The 19333-nt window shown below is 48.6% G+C and overlaps 1 protein-coding gene across 1 annotated transcript in view; it reads left to right on the top strand.

Annotated features, from left to right (window-relative positions):
- SNX29 (sorting nexin 29) overlaps positions 1-19333 on the top strand; it is a 577448-nt gene that overhangs the window by 53119 nt on the left and 504996 nt on the right. The window contains exons 5-9 of the mRNA XM_011962337.1: positions 517-587; positions 2521-2769; positions 6000-6375; positions 15397-15515; positions 16678-16718. Coding sequence (XP_011817727.1) covers positions 517-587; positions 2521-2769; positions 6000-6375; positions 15397-15515; positions 16678-16718 — 856 coding nt within the window. The remainder of the gene's footprint in view (positions 1-516; positions 588-2520; positions 2770-5999; positions 6376-15396; positions 15516-16677; positions 16719-19333) is intronic.

Genomic DNA, 19333 nt, shown 5'->3' with positions numbered 1-19333 from the left:
TTCCCACCCCAGCCTCCCAAATTGCTGTGATTACAGGCATGAGCCACCATGCCTGGCCAAGGCAGGCATTATATTAAATGCCCTGGTTGATAAAGCCATAGAGGCTCTGTAATTTCTGTCTGAAATGGTCTCTTCTTGTATTAGGCAAATCAGGCGGGCCCTGTTGGCTGCCTTGGATTTCCTGTCTGTCTCTTGGGGACATTGCTTGAGTGGAAGTCACCCACCTGACTGCTCCCTCCTACTTTGCTGCTTTATAAATACATTTACGTATAATGTCTATTTTAGTACTCCGAAGCTGGGGGTCTCGGGGGACCAGCGAGGAAGTTGTAGGATGTGTGTGTTCGATCTTCTGTTCATAAGCAGAAGCTTTAAACCAGCAGAGACCTCAGATAAATCATATCCCTCCTGGGGTGACCAGGTGCAGATCTTCCAGGGAGCCATCTAATGAAATTTCTTGGTTAATAGACACAGAGAACCACTGCTAAGAACGATTTCCTCTTCTCTTTGAATCTGCAGCACTTTTTATGAAGACTGGTCTTTTGTGATGGATGAAGAGAGGTCCAGCATGCTTCCAACCATGGCAGCGGGTAAGCCTGGCCCAGACCAGGGCGCCGTGCCTTGTGACACTTGAGAGCAGAGGGGCTGCCTTGGGGCAGATCCACAACGCCATGGAATGTTGTGATTCTTCTCTGTCCCTCAACAACTTAATGAGTCACTTGCTGCTGTCCTTCTTTTACTAGCACTGAATGTTGGTTGTTTTATTTTTATTTTTTTAAAGACAGAGCCTCACTCTGTTGCCCAGGCTGGAGTGCAGTGGTGCGATCTCGGCTCACTGCAACCTCCGCCTCCTGGGTTCAAGTCATTTTCCTGTCTCAACCTCCTGAAAAGCTGAGATTACAGGCGCCTGCCACCACGCCCAGCTAATTTTTGTATTTTAATAGAGATAGGGTTTCACTATGTTGGCCAGGCTGGTCTCGAACTCCTGGGCTCAAGTAATCCACTCGCCTTGGCCTCCCAAAGTGTTGGGATTGCAGGTGTAAGTCACCATGCCCGACCAGAGTGTTGGGTCTCTTTACCTAGAATGTGAGACCCTGGCAGAGAAAGCGAAGAGTTGAGGTTTTTAGTTGGGCTTTGGAGATGTATTAATATACCTTGCGGGGAATTGGAGGTGGGAGACCTACCTTTGAATCCTGGCTTTACTCCTTGCTAACTGGTGACCTGGGACAGATGCTATAAACTTTGCTACCTTTTCTTTCCTCTCTGTGAGATGGGAATCATGCTGTCTCAGCCATCACCTTCATGGGGCTGTGAGAGAATCATGTGAGATCGGGAGCCGCACACGTGACAGTCATCAAGGAGACCCTGGGTTGATGTTACTCGGTGGACTGTTACATTGTTTGCCCTTTGACTCAAAGGGTCAAGGTGGAATCAGCCGGACTGAAGTGGGCAACTTGCTTCCTCTTTCCAAGTTCTTTGTTGCTTCATTTTTGTTTTTCCTTGAAAGTTTATACTAAGTCTCATATATTTGGGGTTATGTTAGTCCTGTCCATTGATGAGTAAAAGGATTTGACCATGATTTCTTTGTAGACCATAAGATGCCAGTGTAAGTTTCTGACCACAGTAATGATGATGATGTTATCAGTGCATATTTGATGGTTTATGGAACTGAGTGTCTTGTGAGTGATTGCCTTTAATATTTACAATCCTGTGAGAGAGATAATATTGTCTCCATCTTACAGATAAGTTGACTAGAGTACAGGGAGATGATAAGTTGCTGAACCAAGGTCTTTTTTTTTTTTTTCTGAGACGGAGTTTCACTCTTGTTGCCCCGGCTGGAGTGCAGTGGCATGACCTTGGCTCACCGCAACCTCTGCCTCCCGGGTTCAAGTGATTCTCCTGCCTAGGCCTCCCAAAGTGCTGGGATTACAGGCGTGAGCCACCATAGCTGGGCGTGGCCATTACTTTTGCTCTGAGAATGGTGGACTAGACATGTTAGGTTTGTCCGTGTTGGTCAGGCTTGAACTCCTGACCTCAGGTGATCCACCTGTCTTGGCCTGCCAAAGTGCTGGGATTACAGGGATGAGCCACTGTACCCGGCCTGGACCAAGGTCTTGTAGCTAGTAGGTGGCAGTGCTGTAATTGACCCCCAGGCAGTCTGATCCCAGAACTTGTGCCTTCACCTCCTCCTGGTTGACTTCTTATTTGTATTTATCTTCCTGCCTGTTAGGGAGAGAATGTGGCATGACTCATCTCCCATGATAACGGATGTCTGCTGACTCCACTTTCATGGGAGGTGTTTTTTTTTTTTTTTTTTGAGACAGGGTCTTACTCTGTCACCCAGGCTGGAGTGCAGTGGCGCGATCTCGGCTCACTACAACCTCCGCATGGGAGGTATTTTTATACCTATTTAAGATCAGTGTGTCTCCTCTTCTGTACTCTGATGTCTGCAGCTGTCTTCTCTTGTTGGTGGTGTGACTGCCCATCAGCAAGCACTCCAAACTTCTCCCTTTTTTTGGGCAGGTCTGAACTCCATACTCTTTGCGATTAACATCGACAACAAGGATTTGAACGGGCAGAGTAAGTTTGCTCCCACCGTTTCAGACCTCTTAAAGGAGTCAACGCAGAATGTGACCTCCTTGCTGAAGGAGTCCACGCAAGGAGTGAGCAGCCTGTTCAGGGAGATCACAGCCTCCTCTGCCGTCTCCATCCTCATCAAACCTGAACAGGAGACCGACCCCTTGCCCGTCGTGTCCAGGAATGTCAGTGCTGGTGAGTGGGAACGGGCGCTCGAGGCGGAGCAGAGGGAAGCAGAATGTGGCTGATGGGGTGGACATACCTCATCTTCTGAAAGTCATTCCAAGGGGAATAGAGTCCAGTACACTTGTTTTCCATTTGTGTTTCTGTTTCTCATTCTCATTCACTCTGAAAGGGCTCTGATGGCCTTATCTAGATGCGAGAATTGCCGGGTGGAAAAATGAGCAGCTCAGCCATAGCAAACGGAAAGTGAGGGTGTGAGAGACACCGGGAGCCAGATGACATTGATCTTCATTCATTCATTCCTTTATTTGTTCCTTCATCGTACTCTGTGTGCTAGGCAGTGAGCTGAATAGGAAAGACAGATTGCCAGCAGGTAGCCTGCAGTCTCCTTTGGGATGCATGTGGGTGGGTAGTTCATGACAAAATATATAATTTATGATCCTTAGGATAAAAGGGATGAAAGCCAAGCATAGGCTGCTATGGGGAACATCTGCTGTTGGGCTTGCCTGTGATTGGGGATGGCATTTAAGTAGAGGCCTCAGGAAAGACAGGAGTTGTCAGCTTTGACTCTAGGGAGTCTGGGGGAGGCAGAAGATAGTTGGTTCAGGCTGGGCTTGGTGGCTCATGCCTGTAATCCTAGCACTTTGGGAGGCCAAAGCAGGAGGATCGCTTGAATTCAAGGGTTCTAGACCAGCCCGGGCAATGTAGTGAGACCCTGTCTCAATTTTTAAACTTTTTTTTGTTTTTTTTTTTGAGACAGAGTCTCACTCTATTGCCCAGGTTGGAGTGCAGGGGCATGATCTCAGCTCACTGCAACCTTCACCTCCCGGATTCACGTTAATTCTCCTGCCTCAACCTCCTGAGCAGATGGGACTACAGGCGTGTGCCAACATGGCTGGCTGGCTTCTTTTTGTATTTTTAGCAGAGATGGGGTTTCCCATGTTGGCCAGGCTGATCTTGAACTCCTAATCTCAGGTGATCTGCCTGCCCTGCCCTCTCAAAATGCTGGGATTACAGGCATGAGCCACTGTGCCCAGTCTGTTTTTGAAAAAATTTAATTAAAAAATTGAATGAAAAAAAGAAAGTTGATTAAGATTAATTTGGTGATAAGTTTTCAGTACCCTTTGATTCCTTTGATACATTAAGATATTACTACAGCAAAATTGGAAATTTTGTTGTAGTATGTATGTGTATGTATGTAGAGACAGGGTCTTGCTATGTTGCCCAGGCTGGTCTTGAACTCCCGGCCTCAAGTGATCCTCCTGCCTTGGCCTCCCAAAGTGCTGGGATTACAGGTATGAGCCACGGCGCCTGGTTGAAATTGGAAATTTTGGGCTTAAGTACTTAGTCTCAGTATCCTCAGATCTCTTAAACAAGGAAGTAACTGGGGCCATCCCTTTGGAATTACTGATGGTGAAAGTGCAGAATCCCATGGTGTGTTTGGTGTACAGTGGCCTTGTGTGTCTTGCCCTGTGCTTCTCCAGCGGAGACCTTGCATGAACAGTGTAGGAGATAGGGCTGCTGATGGCTTCGCGTAACAAAGACACTGAAATTTCTACACCCACAGGAGTAGCAGTCCCACCCATTTTTGAAACTCTGCTTTTGAGGTAATCTCGAAATTGTGCTATACCAGTGAGGCCTCACCGCATCACACATTGGTTTAGACGGATTAGGTTTTTGGAATTGGCTCAAAGTGTCTTACATCCAAGTGTGATGATTAAAATGGGGGCACAAAGAGTCTTCTCTGAGTGCTGGTCACTAAGGCAGGCTTGATTTCTTTTTCAGTTAGCGTTTGCTGTATAACAAGTGATTGAAAAATGTAGTGACTTAAAACCACCACAGTTCGTTCCTTTTTTATGTGGGTTGGCATGGTGGCTCTTCCGCTGGATTCCTTGGGCTCACTCATGGGAGCTGGTGGTTAGACTGGAAGATCTAAGATGGCCCCATCCACATGTCTGGAATCAGTGCTGGGGCGGCTCAGGTTGTGCTCATGGTCTCTCATCCTCCAGTTGGCTGAACTGGCTTCTCTATGTATGGGGTCAGGGCCTCTGTCCGGGAGAGCAAAGGCAAAGCTATGAGACCTGTTAACACCTAGCTACTAGAACTCACACAGTGTTATTCCTGCCACTTTTTTTTTTTTTTTTTTGAGACAGAGGCTTGTTCTGTCACCCAGACTGGAATGCAATGGCGCAATCTCAGCTCACTGCAACCTCTGCCTGCCATGTTCAAGAAATTCTCCTGCGTCAGCCTCCCAAGTAGCTAGGATTACAGGCATCTGCCACCACACCCAGCTGATTTTTTTTTTTTTGTATTTTTAGTAGAGATGGGGTTTCACCATGTTTGCCAGGTTGGTCTTGAACTCCTGACCTCAGGTGATCCACCCACCTTCACCTCCAAAGTGCTGAGATTACAGGCGTGAGCCACTGCGCCCGGCCCTTTCTGCTACATTCTCTTGGTAAAAGCAGGGCATGGTGGCTCATGCCTATAATCCCAGCAATTTAGGAGGCTGAGGCCAGAAGTTTTGACACCAGCCTGGGCAGCACAGCAAGACCTCATCTTTAAAAAAAATAATAAAATTAGCTAGGTGTTGTAGCATGCACCTGTAGTCCCAGCTACTCAGGAGGCTGAGGCCGGCGGCTTGTTTGATCCCAGGAATTGGAGGTTACAGTGAGCTATGATTGCGCCATTGTATTCCAGCCTGGGCAATACAGCGAGATGCTCCAACTCTTAAAAAAAAAAAAAAAAGCAGAGCACTACGCCAGCCAGATTCAAGAGAGTACAGAAATAGACATCACCTCTGGCTGGAAGGAGCCACAAAGCCCCATTGCAAAGGGCCATTGCACAGGAATGGCAGGAATTTGAGGCTGTTCAATTCTTGACTACACCCCTCAGCTGGTTTTCCTGGTCTCATCTATGGCTATGAGAATATTTTCCAAAGAGAAGCATTGAAGATCATTTTGGTAATGGTAGCATCCTAAGCATCAAAGTGACCGCTTAGAAGGAACAGTTTCAGTGCGGGCTCTGTGGTGTGTTTATTTAAATCAGAGGTAGAGGGCTGTATCCATTCTGCTCAATCTTGTGTACACAGGTTTTCATTGAGGATTTAAAAAAGTCTGAATTAATGTTACAGTGGATTTCTCAGTAGAATAGTATTTTCCATAACCTGGAGGTGAATTGGTTCCGTCATCCTTTTGTCTTGCCTACTTTTGCTTATACCATATCTTTTTTTTTTCTTTTGCCAGATGCCAAATGCAAAAAGGAGCGAAAGAAGAAAAAGAAAGTGACCAACATTATCTCATTTGATGATGAGGAGGATGAGCAGCACTCTGGGGACGTTTTTAAAAAGACATCTGGGGCAGGAGAGAGCTCGGAGGACAACTCCGACCGCTCCTCTGTAAATATCATATCAGCCTTTGAAAGCCCCTTTGGGCCAAATTCCAATGGAAGTCAGAGCAGCAACTCATGGAAAATTGATTCCCTGTCTTTGAATGGGGAGTTTGGGTACCAGAAGCTTGATGTGAAAAGCATCGACGATGAAGACGTGGATGAAAACGAAGATGATGTGTATGGAAACTCATCAGGAAGGAAGCACAGGGGCCACGTGGAGTCACCTGAGAAGTAAGTTCCCGTCACACTTCTTTGTGTGTGTGTATGTAAGATGGAGTCTCACCGTCCCCCAGGCTGAAGTGCTGTGGCATGATCTCAGCTCACTGCAACCTGCACCTCCCAGGTTCAAGCTATTCTCCCGCCTCAGCATTCCGAGTAGCTGGGATTACAGGCGCCTGTCACCACACCCAGCTAGTTTTTCTGTTTTTAGTAGAGGTGGGGTTTCACCACATTGACCAGGCTGGTCTCAAACTCTTGACCTCAAGTGATCCGCCTGCCTTGGCCTCCCAAAGTGCTAGGTTTATAGGCGTGAGCCACCATGCCCAGCCTCCCCTTGTACTTATAATGAGGGGTTTAAGTTCACCGTTTCTCTTTCTATGATATTAGGTGAAATACGATGGCAAGTTTTATATTTGCCCAGGGCATCATTCATTCTTCAGGTGTTGATTTAGGAGTGTTGTTTGGAAGGAGTGTTATTTGCTCTTTCCCTGAGAACTGAAAGAGGGGAAGGGAGTACATTTGAGGGCACTTAATACAAAGTTAATGTCAGAATGTGTGCCTTGAAATTCTTGTTTTATACATACATCTGTCATTTTCACTTCCCAGGGTTCACAGGGTTTCACAGTCTGATGAGACTGTGCCTATTCTTATTTTTTATTTTTACTCTGGATTTTCCTTGCATCTGACTTGCCACTAGCGCAGGAAGCTCAGGACGAAGGCAGGGTTAGGAGAATAGTTGTGGTATGGTGACCTCGGTGTTTATCTGCAGGGGTGTGAATAGCAGTAACTTGACTGTACCTGCTGCCTTAACCGTGGAGTTGGCCGGGCGCAGTGGCTCACACCTGTAATCCCAGCACTCTGGGACACCAAGGTGGGTGGATCACCTGAGGTCAGGAGTTTGAGACCAGCCTGACTAACATGGTGAAACCCCTTCTCTACTAAAAAAAAAAATACAAAATTAGCCTGGCATGATGGTGCATGCCTGTAACTCCAGATACTTAGGATGCTGAGGCAGGAGAATTGCTTGAACATGGGAGGTGGAGCCAAGATGACACCACTGCACTCTAGCCTGGGCAACAAGAGAGAAAGTCCTTCTCAAATAAAAAAAACCCAAAATACCCCAAATAAGCTAGTTACCTCGTAGGCTTTGTAGCGCCCAGTGCCCTCCTAATCATGATTACTGAAAAATCCAGTTCCTTAAAGTGTAAAATGAGGCCAGGTGCAGTGGTTCATGCCTGTAATCCCAGCACTTTGGGAGGCTGAGGTGGGAGTACTGCTTAAGGCCAAGAGTTTGAGAGCAGCCTGGGCAACACAGCAAGACTCCATCTCTACAAAAAATAAAAAGTGTAAAATGAATGTACAGAAATGTATCTTTCTATCTGACCTACATCTTACAGTATTGTTTAGGCTGCAGTATACCTTTAGCCCTAAGATTTTCATTTTCATGTTGTTTTAATATTAGGGTTTTTTTTTTTCTGATGAGACTGTGCCTATTATAGTTTTTTATTTTTACTCTAGTCCTCATCTACATGGATACTTGCACTAATAGTGTTACCTTATTGATCATCTGAGATATGCCAGATGCTGCAGGTGATTTGTACAGTGAATTGTAAGACTTCTAGCAACCCTGTGAGGTTCATGGGCATATCACCCCCATTTTACAGACAGAAGAACAGGATTCCATAGAGAGGCAAGATTTGTCAAAACCATTGGCAAAGTTGAGATTTGGATTCAGATATGCTGTAATCCAAAGCTTATACTGTCAATTTTTTTTTTTTTTTTTTTTTTTGAGATGGGTCTTGCTCTGTCACACAGGCTGGAGCACAATGGCACCATCTTGGCTCACTGCAGCCTCTGCTTCCAGGGTTCAAGTGATTCTCCTGCCTCAGCCTCCCAAGTAGCTGGGATTACAGGTGCCCGCTACTATGCCCAGCTAATTTTTGTATTTTTAGTAGAGACGGGGTTTCACCATGTTGGCCAGGCTGATCTCAAACTCCTGACCTCATGATCTGCCCGGTTCGGCCTCCCAAAGTGCTGGGATTGTAGGTGTGAGCCACTGCGCCCGGCTCTTCTGTCACATGTTTTTCATATTTCTACATAGTTATGAATACTGATTTGTTGATGTGATGATTAATTTTGTGTGTCAGGTTAACTGGGCCGTGGGGTGCCCAGATTGAACATTACTTCTGCTTCTGGGTGCATCAGTGAGGATGTTTCTGGGTGAGGGTACTGTCTAAATTGGTGGACTCAGTAAAGGAGACAGCTCTCCCCAGTGTGGATGGACCCCATCCAATCTATTGAGGGCCTGAACAGAACAAGCGAAGGCAGGGAGGGATTCTTTTCTTTCCGCCTGCTAGTTTCAGCTGGGACATGGGTTTTCTGCCCTGGGCCAGGGACTGCTACCATCTGCTCTCCTGGTTCTCAGGCTTCAGGCTTGGACTTCACCACACCACCAGCTTTCCTGGGTCTTCAGCTTGTGGACTGTGGGTCAGGGGACTTCCTGGTCTCTGTGGTTGCGTGGACCAGTTCCTCAATAGAAACCTGTATCTGTATCTGTCTCTCTCCATGCACGCACCCCTTGGTTCCATTTCTCCGCAGAACCCTGGCTAATGCTGTTGCCGTTCAGTCAGCTCAACATGTTATGACTTGTGAAATGTTTCCCCTTTTGTTGGGTGTTTAGGTTGATGGTTTCTGTTTTTGCTTTTTGTTATCAGCCTATCTTTTGTTTGCAGCCTATCTCAAATGAATATTTTCACACACAAGATTTTCTCCTACGACTGAACTCTTTGTTAGGGCAGCTTTTCAGCAGCCTTGTTCTTGCTCATAGGATATGAGTGTTTTTGTATGTGGCATCCAAGTCATGTGACCTGCTGTGTTATTCAGGGCTCTCCAGAGAGGCACAACCAGTGGGGCGGGACTGAGCAGGGGGCATTCCGTATGTGGATGTGTTTAGTTCCTTCTCTGTCCTGCTCTGTTTTTGCCTCCATTTCTACCTCTGTCTCTACCTCTAACTCCGTCTCTATCTATCTCTGTTTCTGTCTGTCTGTGTCTCTGTTTCCTGTCTGTCTGTTTGTTTGTTTTGTTTTGTTTTTGAGATAGATTCTTGCTTTGTTACCCAGGCTGGAATAGAGTGGCATGGTCTCGGCTCACTGCAACCTCTGCCTGCGTGGTTTAAGTAATTCTTGTGCCTCAGCCTCTCAAGTAGCTGGGATTACAGGTACCCACCACGCTCTGCTAACTTTTGTGTTTTTAGTAGAGATGGGGTTTTGTCCTGTTGTCCAGGCCGGACTCAAACTCCTGACCTTGTGATCCACCTGCCTTGGCCTCCCAGAGTGCTGGGATTACAGGCATGAGCCACCGTGCCCAGTCTTCTCTCGATTTATTTTAAGGAATTGGCTCATGTGATTGTGGGGCTGGGAAGTCCAAAATCCGCAGGGTAGGCATGTGAACTAGAGACCCAGGGAAGAGTTGCAGTTCAGGTCCAGAGGCAATCTGCTGGTGGAATTTCTTCTTCTTCTGGAAGGTCCATCTTTTTCCTATTGAGGCCTTGCTCTGCTTGCATGAAGCCTGCCCACATTATGCAGCGTAATCTGGTTCACCCAAAATCTACTGATTTAAAATGTTAATCTCATCCAAAAAATACCCTTATAGAAACATCTAGAATAATGTTTGACCAAATGTCTGGGTATTGTGGCCCAGCCAAACTGACACATACAATTAACCCTCGCAAGTGCCTTTATTGTTTTTTTTTTAGAACAGTCTTGCTTCATGGCTCCAGCTGTAGTGCAGTGGCGTGATCTTAGTTCACTGCAACCTCCGTCTCCCGGGTTCAAGTGAATCTCCTGCCTCAGCCTCCAGAGTAGGTGGGACTACAGGAGTGCACCACGGCACCCGGCTAATTTTTGTATTTTTAGTAGAGATGGGGGTTTCACCATGTTGGCCAGGCTGGTATTGAACTCCTGAGCTCAAGTGATCCACCTGCTTCAGCCTCCCAAAGTGCCGGGATTGCAGGCGTGAGCCTCCGCACCTGGCCACGTGCCTTTACTTTGTAATCTGGGCCTTTGAGGAGATGCTGCTTGCTGATGCCACTGAGTGTAGCCACATGGGTGAGGCTGGTGTGTGAGCCAAGGCAGCCCCCAGCATTGTGATGTGTAAATGCCCAACACAGTGCAGGGTGACCTTCACTTGGCCTGGGCCCTGCGAAGCCAGAGGGCCTCCTGCAGACTCCGGACAGCTCTCCCTGGGATTAAGAGAGATCTTGATTGACCCTTCCACAGAGCAGCCTGGGGAAGACACAGCGGAGTGATGGGATGGCCTGCTGAGTAATGCTTTGATTTTGATTCTAAGCTGGTGTTCACAGGGAAGGTCAAGGGGGCTTGTGCACAGCAGATGTGTGAGGGGAATGTGGCCAGACCGGGAGAATCTCACTGTGGATTGCCAAAGCCTCTGGCAGAGTCTGCTGCCCTGTTGTCTTTAAGATCCTCTGTTGGTCAAAGTTAGGCGTACTCCTCGGTTTACTGGTCATTAAACCACTTCTTTGATGTCTGAAGAAGTCTTGTTTCTTCTGCCTCAGTATTTATCTCAAGTATTAGCTTTGCTTTTTCTATATTTCTTTAAAAGGGATAGTATTTTTATTACAGTCAGGATTTGTCGTTTTGTTCTTTGTTTTTTTTGTTTTGTTTTGTTTTTTGTTTGTCTTTTTTTTTGTTTTTTGAGACAGGTCTTGCTCTGTCATCCAGGCTAGAGTGCAGTGGACTGATCACAGCTCATTGTGGCCTTGAACTCCTAGTGTCAAGTGATCTCCCCACCTCAGCCTCCTGAGTAGCTAGGACTATAGGTGCATGCCACCAGGCGCAGCTAATTTTTTATAGAAATGGGGTCTCAAGGCATTGCCCAGGTTGGTCTTGACTTCCTGGCCTCAAGTGATCCTCCCATGTTGGCCTTCCAAAGTGTTGGGATTATAGGCATGGGCCACTGCGCCAGGCCCAGACAGGGCTTTTTAAATCACTTTATTTGTGTTCTCTGATACCGGTAGGGAAGTAGGGGGAAACATAATTCAGAAAGGACTACAAACATATGTGGCATCTCGCTATTCTGCATCTCACTAGCAGTTAAGCAAATGCAAAGTGAAACAAGGCCGCATATTTTGCCCATCGTATTTGCAGAGACCTTGGGTTGGCACCCTGGTGGAAGGGAAAGATCTTGCTGTCAGTGGGTCCTCAGTTCCAGACACATCCCATGGCATCCACTTAGTGTCTGTGGGATGAATGAGGATGCAGGGGTGGTGCACAGGGGCTGCCCTCAAAGACAGCTGGAAGCAGTTGATAGCCTTGGGGGAAAGCAGTTTGACAAATTGGCGTGAACTTAAGGATGTTTATTCCACTTGATTTAGCAGTCCCAGTGCGAGACGCTACCCGGAGAACATACCCTCGATTCAGGGAAAAGTTGCTGCATCTAGATACCAAAGTCCTTGTTCAGAGAAGCAGATCACTGGAGTTGACCTAAATGTGCAGCCACAGGAGGAGTTAACAGCAGAAGATTTTGTAGTTTAAGCCTTGACATCTTGACGTTTGGAATCTCAAACATCTCAAATGATGTTTAAGAGTATCTAGTGTTATGAAGATGAGCTAATGAGTGTATTATATATATATGTATATATATTTTTTGTTTGTTTTGTTTTTTTTTTGAGATGGATTCTCGCTCTGTCACTCAGGCTGGAGTACAGTGGCACAATCTTGGCTCACTGCAATCCCTGCCTCCTGGGTTCAAGTGATTCTCCTGCCTTAGCCTCCCAAGTAGCTGGGATTACAGGTGCCCACCACCACACCTGGTTAATTTTTCTGTATTTTTAGTAGAGATGGGGTTTCACCATGTTGGCCAGGTTGGTCTCAAACTCCTGACCTCAGGTGATCCACCCACCTTGGCCTCCCGAAGTGTTGGGATTATAGGCGTTAGCCACAGCACCTGGAGTGTTTTTTGTTTTTTGTTTTTGTTTTTTGTTTTTTGAGACAGGGTCTTGCTCTGTGGCCGAGGCTGGAGGCAGTGGAATGATCTTGGCTCACTGCAGCCCTTGACCTCCCAGGCTCAAGGGATCCTCCCACCTCAGCCGCTCCAGTAGCTGGGTCTACAGGTGTGCAACACCATACCTGGCTAATTTTTAAATTTTTTGTAAAGACAGGGCTCGAACTCCTGGGCTCAAGTGATCCTTCTGCCTCGGCCTCCCAAAGTACCGGGATTATAAGTGTGAGCCACTGGCCTGACCAGCAATCTTTAATGTACCTCATTTTGAGGTGGTGGTCCTTGGGGCTCACTTCTTGGGTTTGGAACCTCATCCTCTTGGGGCCTGGCTTCGCCTTGTACTTGGATATGTTGCGGGAAAGGGTCAAGAATTATCTTGGAAGCCAGCAGAATGTCGCACCTGCCCGGAAGCAGTAGAGTGGCCGAGACAGGTCTGGCTGCTTTTGCTGCCTTCTCCTGAAAGGGCGCCCCTGACCACCTCTGGGTGCCTGCCCTGTGGTCACCAGTGGCCGGGTCAGAGCCTCAGGAGGGCACCTCTTGACAGATTTCAGAGGCACAGCCAAGTTCACCTGGTTCTCTGCCCAGGTTGGGCGTGCTGCGGACACCGGTGGGAGTGGCTCTTCTTTTGCCTCCATCCTGCTGTCTGAAAGCCTTGTTGTGTTACGGGCATGGTTGAATGATCTGTCTTGCAAAATTCTGCTGGGTTATTTACTCCTGCGCTTCTCGCTCTGTGCCAGATGTCTGGCCAAAAGCTAGAGAGGGCTGAAAGGAGACTTCTACCTGACAAGCCTCTAAAATAGGAGCTGGCAAACCATGCCTGCAGGCCAAATCCGCCCCCAAGCGGTGAACGGCTGTTTTGTTTTTAAAGAGTTGTTAAGAGACACCAACAAAAAAGAGTATGTCACAAAGCCTGAAATATGTACTCTGTGGTCTATTACAGAAAATATTTGTGGATTTTAGAGTAACTCTAAAATAAACTATATAAGTAATGTCACTTGTGGGCAGGAGACGAGAGACTCAGTGCACTTGAATTTGGAAGACCTGGGCTCCAGTCCCACAGCCTTGGTTCTGTTGCTTAGGGCTGATAGCCTTGGACAAGCCACACATTCTTTCTTCTTTTGCTTCCCTTCCCTTTGTTTGCCCCTCCCTCCCCACTTTCCTTCCTTTCTTAAGTAGATATGATTATGATCTGCTTTGGTCTTCTTTATCTACTGAGATACAAAATGATGTTTAAACCGTATAGTACGGGCTAGGTGCGATGGCTCACGCCTGTAATCCCAGCACTATGGGAGGCTGAGGTGGGTGGATCACGAGGTCAGGAGATTGAGACCATCCTGGCTGACATGGTGAAACCCTGTCTCTACTAAAAATACAAAAAATTAGCTGGGCTTGGTTGTGGGGGCCTGTAGTCCCAGCTACTCAGGAGGCTGAGGCAGGAGAATGGCGTGAACCCGGGAGGTGGAGCTTGCAGTGAGCTGAGATTGCGCCCCTGCACTCCAGCCTGGGCGACAGGCTTTTTTTTTTTTTTTAGGAAAAAAAAAAAAAACTTACAGTGCAGCTGGCTCTCTGCCTCCATGGACTCTGCATCCATGGGTTCTGCCTCTATGGTTTCAACCAACTGTGGATCAAAAATATTACCCAAAAAAAACCCAATAAAAATAATACAGATAAAAATACAGTGTAACAACTATTTACATAGCATTTGGATTTTATTAGGTATCGTAAGCAATCTAGTGATGATGTACCAGTACCTGTGTGGGGGGATGTGCTTATGCAAATACAACACCATTTTACGTCGGGGACTTCGGGCTAGGCGAGGGGGCTTATGCCTATCATCCGAGCACTTGGGGAGGCTGAGGCAGGAGGATCGTTTCAGGCTAGGATTTTGAGACCAGCCTGGACAACATAGCGAAACCCTGTCTTCACAAAAAACCAAACCAAACAAAAAATTAGTCGGGTATGGTGGCTCACGCCTGTAGTCCAGACTCCTTGGGAGGCTGAGGCAGGAGGCTCTGTCGAATCCCAAGAGCTTAAGGTTGCAGTGAACTGTGATTGTGCCACTGTCCTCCAGCATGGGCAACAGAGCAAGACCCTGACTCTAAAAACAAACAAAACAAGAGACTGAGCATCCTCAGATTTGCAGGGGGTTTTAATTTGCAGGGGGTTTTTGAAACGGTTGATACAGATGGAGTGCAGATACTGGGTGACGACTATACTGCAAAAATACCTCCAGGTATTTATTAACATTTCTTGATTGCTCAGAGGCAGGGGCCATTACTCCCAAACAAACCCTACCACACCGCCTGGCGTTACGAAGATGGCACGCATTAGAGTTTTGTACTTCGTGGGTAAGGTGACAATATAACAGATCATATGAGCCTGGTTAATAGTTGAGCCGACCCCCTTTCTTGGAAGGGACCCAGACGTGACTGGTCTGATTCTGTCCTTTTACCCATGAGGGGCTCAGAAGCAGTGAGGCAGAGCAGCACTAGCCCCAGCTCAGGTGACTGCTGTCATTTCGGAACCTGGAGCAGATGGCCTGTGATGCATGTGCTGTCCCCTCCCCCAAGTCTCTGTTCCTTCTTTTGGGAAGGAACAGAGCTTGGGCCAGCTCCCTCCTCAAGCCCTGCTTCTTCCAGGCAGCCTTCCATGACCTTCCTCTACGATCTGAGCTGCCATTTCCAGCTTTTTGCAGGGTTATTTGATTCATGTTCATGCTCCCCAGCAGACTGCAAGCTCCTTGAGGGCAGGATCAACACTGTTCACTGGCTTTTTTGCCGCCAGTAGGGAGCACAGTGCCTGGCATAGAATAGGTGCTCAATAAACACTGGTTGAGAGAACAAATGCAAAAGGTCTGGATCTGGACTCCACGCTCCTCCCAGCCCACACCTCCTTCTGTTCTCAGCCCTGCCGTGGCCTGGTTAGTTCTCAAGAGGGCGATGTGGATGCTTGTTGGTGAATCATGAGGCCTCTGGGCTCTTTGGCCTGTCCTGCATCTGTGTTCTTTCACCTTAGGCCACTGGATGGGAACACCTGCCTCTCCCAGATGCACAGCTGGGCTCCGCTGAAGGTGCTGCACAATGACTCGGACATCCTCTTCCCTGTCAGCGGCGTGGGCTCCTACAGCCCAGCAGGTGGGTGTCTCCCAATTACTCTTTTCCTCCAATAAGAGCTTTGGCTTCGAGAAGCAGCAGGAATATCTGAGTTCCCTGGACAGGTAGGAATGGGAGCTGGGAGGCACAGGATGGGGGTGGGGATGGGGCTCAGGGCCAGGTGGGGCTCATTGAGATGCAGAAGTGAGCGAGGGCTTGGCTTCTCTACCTGAACCTGGGTATCCTGAGGTGCTCCAGTGGAGTAAGTGTTGGGCTGAACAGGCTGGCAAGTCACCAGGGCCCTCGGGCCCGTTTTTCTCCCTTACCAGTGGCTCGTTGAACTTGGTCGTTTAAAAACTGACCGCAAATAGTGACCATGATTTTACCTCTTTGGAGATGCAAGAAGGTAACTGAACCCCTGTCTGTAAAGGCCCTGCTACCCTGTGCAGTAAAGTGCTTGGGGATCAGGAAGTAGCTTGGTTAAAAGCTGTTTCTGGGCCAGGTGCGATGTCTCACGCCTGTAATCCCAGCACTTTGTGAAGCCGAGGTGGATGAATCACCTGAGGTCAGGAGTTTGAGACCAGCCTGGCCAACATGGTGAAGCCCTGTCTCTTCTAAAAATACAAAAATTAGCCGGGTGTGGTGGTGTGTGTCTGTAGTCCAAGGTACTCAGGAGGCTGAGGCAGGAGGATCGCCTGAACCCGGGAGGTGGAGGTTGCAGTGAGCCGAGAACATGGCACTGTCCTCCACCCTGGGCGACAGAGTGAGACTCCATCTCAAAAGAAATAAATAAAACGTCTCTGGTGTGGGTCAGCGTTTTCCTACCGTTCCACATGGTTGAGCACGTGCCCATGTAGTTTGTTATTAGCTTTCTTCAGCGCAGGTCATGGGGAGGACGTGGTTGATCCCAGCTGGCCCGTGGGGTGCAGTGTAGTGCAGCTGGCACAGCATCTGGCTCAGAGAAGTGCCCAGTTGCTGTCCCTGCCCCCAGAGCACCGCTGGGCCAGAGAAGGCTTGGCCCAACCCACTTAAGCACCTCCTCGTTTTCCTAGGAAGTGAATGTCCCTTGTCTGGGCCCAGATTTAGGAAATGATGACTGGAGCCCACCAACCACTCAGGAAGCTGCTGGAATTCTGAACTGGGGTGTAGACTCTTCCTGTCACTTGGCAGGGAGGAGAAACCTACTCAAAGTAGTCAAGCACAGAGGCAGGGCGGGGACCGTCACTGGCAGCAGGACAGGGGCCAGTCAGATGCAGTACCAGCTCTAGAAAGTTCTGTAAGCCTGAGTGCTTTACTGCTCCGAGCGTCAGCATTCCTGGCTGTTAAATGAGGCCGAATGCTTCCTGTCTGTCAGTTACTGTGTGTCCATCTGGAAAACGGGGATGACAGTGACCATGAGAGCCAGCATTTGCAAAGCCGAAGGTGTCCTGCACTGCGATGTGGCTGGACCTGAGGAACTCATCTGCTCTTGACCACAGTCCTGTGAGAGTGGGGGTGTGATTATATCAGCTCCCTTTGAGATCCACGGTGAAGGTGCCCTGAGTTAATCTGGGGAAGGTGCCAGGCACATTCCAAGGCCCCTGGTGAGAGCTTCATGGACATCTTGTCTGTGGCCCGGGAGCTGGGGCGTTGGCATGGAGGGGCCTTTCTTGACTTGGTGGGGTGCTGTCATCTTTTTCATGTGGCCTCCCTCCACTTCCTGATGGGGGTCTGCCTATCTCCTCTTTTCCTAGTCCATCTTTTTTTTTTTTTTTCTTTTTTGAGATGGAGTCTCACTCTGTCACCCAGGCTGGAGTGCAGTGGCGTGATCTTGGCTGACTGCAGCCTCCACCTTCTGGGTTCAAGCGATTCTCCTGCCTCAGCTTCCAGAATAGCTGGGATTACAGGCGCCCGCCACCATGCCCGGCTAATTTTTAAAAATATTTTTAGTAGAGATTGGGTTTCACCATATTGGCCGGGCTGATCTCAAACTCCTGACCTCAAGTGATCCACCCTCCTCGGCCTCCCCAAGGGTTGGGATTACCGGCGTGAGCCACCGTGCCCGGCCTTTTCTAGTCCGTCTTTGCTCCCTGTTCCTTCTCACGCCCTCCTTGGCCCACAGCATTGCCTCAGTCACATGACCTTCCACACCAACTGGAATTTCTCACTGGGTCTCAGTTGGGGTCCCCTAAAAGTGACAATCTCGTAGGCCTAGCTCATATCTGCAGGCCAGGCCACAGAAGTCCTGCATTTGTAGACCATCCTTGGTCCAAATAGCCAAAGGTTAGGGGGTTGGTGACCTTGCCGATGCCTGTTCAGCAGCAGTGTAGATGCAGGCAGGTCATCTGAGGTGGGGCAGGGGCTGGGAGAGAGCTGGTGGTCCCAGGGTATGTCTAGGACCCCTGGGGAGTTTTGAATGTGTGTTCACAGCCTCTGTCTCATGAATCAATTTCCTGCTCTCCCTGTCCCGTTCCCCACGGACGGGACCTTGTAGTTGGGTTCCTGAATTATTGTGGGACCGTGAGGTGCTTGCAGTAGGTGGTCTGATTGTTTCAGCAGCTCCTTTGCCGCTTAGCTGGGCCCTCCTGAACCATCACACATCCGAGTCACCTTTTTTGTGCATGTTGGGCTTTGGTCTTAGAGAACCCAGAGCTCTTCCTCCTCCTCTGGGCAGGTGTCTCCAGGGAAGGTAACGCCCCATCAGCCTCTAGAGTCCTTGCAGATTTCCTGTGGCTCCACACCCAGCAGTCAGCTCTCAGACTCAGCTCCATCTTCTCACTGCTGATGGGACCCGAGCTCCAGCTGCTGTCTGTTGCACTCTGTGGCGATGATGTGTGCAGGCGTCAGCCGGCATTTCCTTTCACTGCAGTAACGATACTGTCGGGGCTTGCAAGCTGGGACAGCCCGGGGGCTGCGCATAGGGGCAGGACATGGCATAGGAAGGAACACTATTCCAGGGCTGTGTCAGGATGTTGGACTCAGATCCAGAGGAATGGGTAGCCTGATTGGAACGCCAGGTTGCATCAAGTCCCTTCTGTCCTGATGCCCCATTTCCATGGGAGGTGTGGTGCCAAGACTCTACCTGCCTGCCCAGGTGGCCACTGCCAGCATTTCTCCTGAGACTCCATTCCTTTTGCTCCATTTCTGCCTCTTGTCCCTTCTAAGGGACATCTTCCTCCTTTAGCGACATTCTGACATTCCCTCTCATTCTGGAAGCACTTCATCTTTTAATGGAGAATTCCCACATAGAGGGCTCCTCACCTTAGCAGACTTTTGTCATCTTTGAACACACTGGTGCCTTTGAGTCACTAGCCTGTTAGTTCCAGAGACTACTTATGGCCCCACTTCTTGTGAATGTCTTTCCTAAATGCGCTTAACGCAGGGAAAAGTGGCCTTTTTAGAAAGCTGCAGACATTGTCAGCAGTTAGACCATGCTGCCCCCTAGTGTCCTACTCAAGGCACTACAAGCAAGAGCAGTTTTGTCTTAACAGCAAGCTGATTCATTATAGCTGGTTTCTGACGTTGGTTCTGAATACGGACTTCATGCGTAATTCTAGTTGGCTCAAGGTCGAAAATGTCATAGGCCAGGCACAGTTGCTCACATCTGTATTCCCAGCACTTTGGGAGGCCAAGGTGGAAGGATTACTCAAGCCCAGGAGTTTGAGACCAGCCTGGGCAACATAGTGGGACCCCCATCTCTACAAAAAAATAAAAAATAAATTAGCTGGGCATGGTGCCACACACCTGTAGTCCCAGGTGCTTGAGAGGCTGAGGCAGGAGGACCACTTGAGCCTGGGAGGTTGAAGGTGCAGTGAGCCGTGATCACACCACACCACTGCATGCCAGCCTGGGTGACAGAGTGAGACCCTGTCTCAAAAAAA

This window comes from Colobus angolensis, unplaced genomic scaffold, assembly GCF_000951035.1.
Source record: "Colobus angolensis palliatus isolate OR3802 unplaced genomic scaffold, Cang.pa_1.0 Scaffold116, whole genome shotgun sequence".
NCBI classification, from domain to species: Eukaryota; Metazoa; Chordata; class Mammalia; order Primates; family Cercopithecidae; genus Colobus; species Colobus angolensis.
Note: the sequence above shows the minus strand (reverse complement) of the source record. Positions and strands in the feature narration are given on the sequence as shown.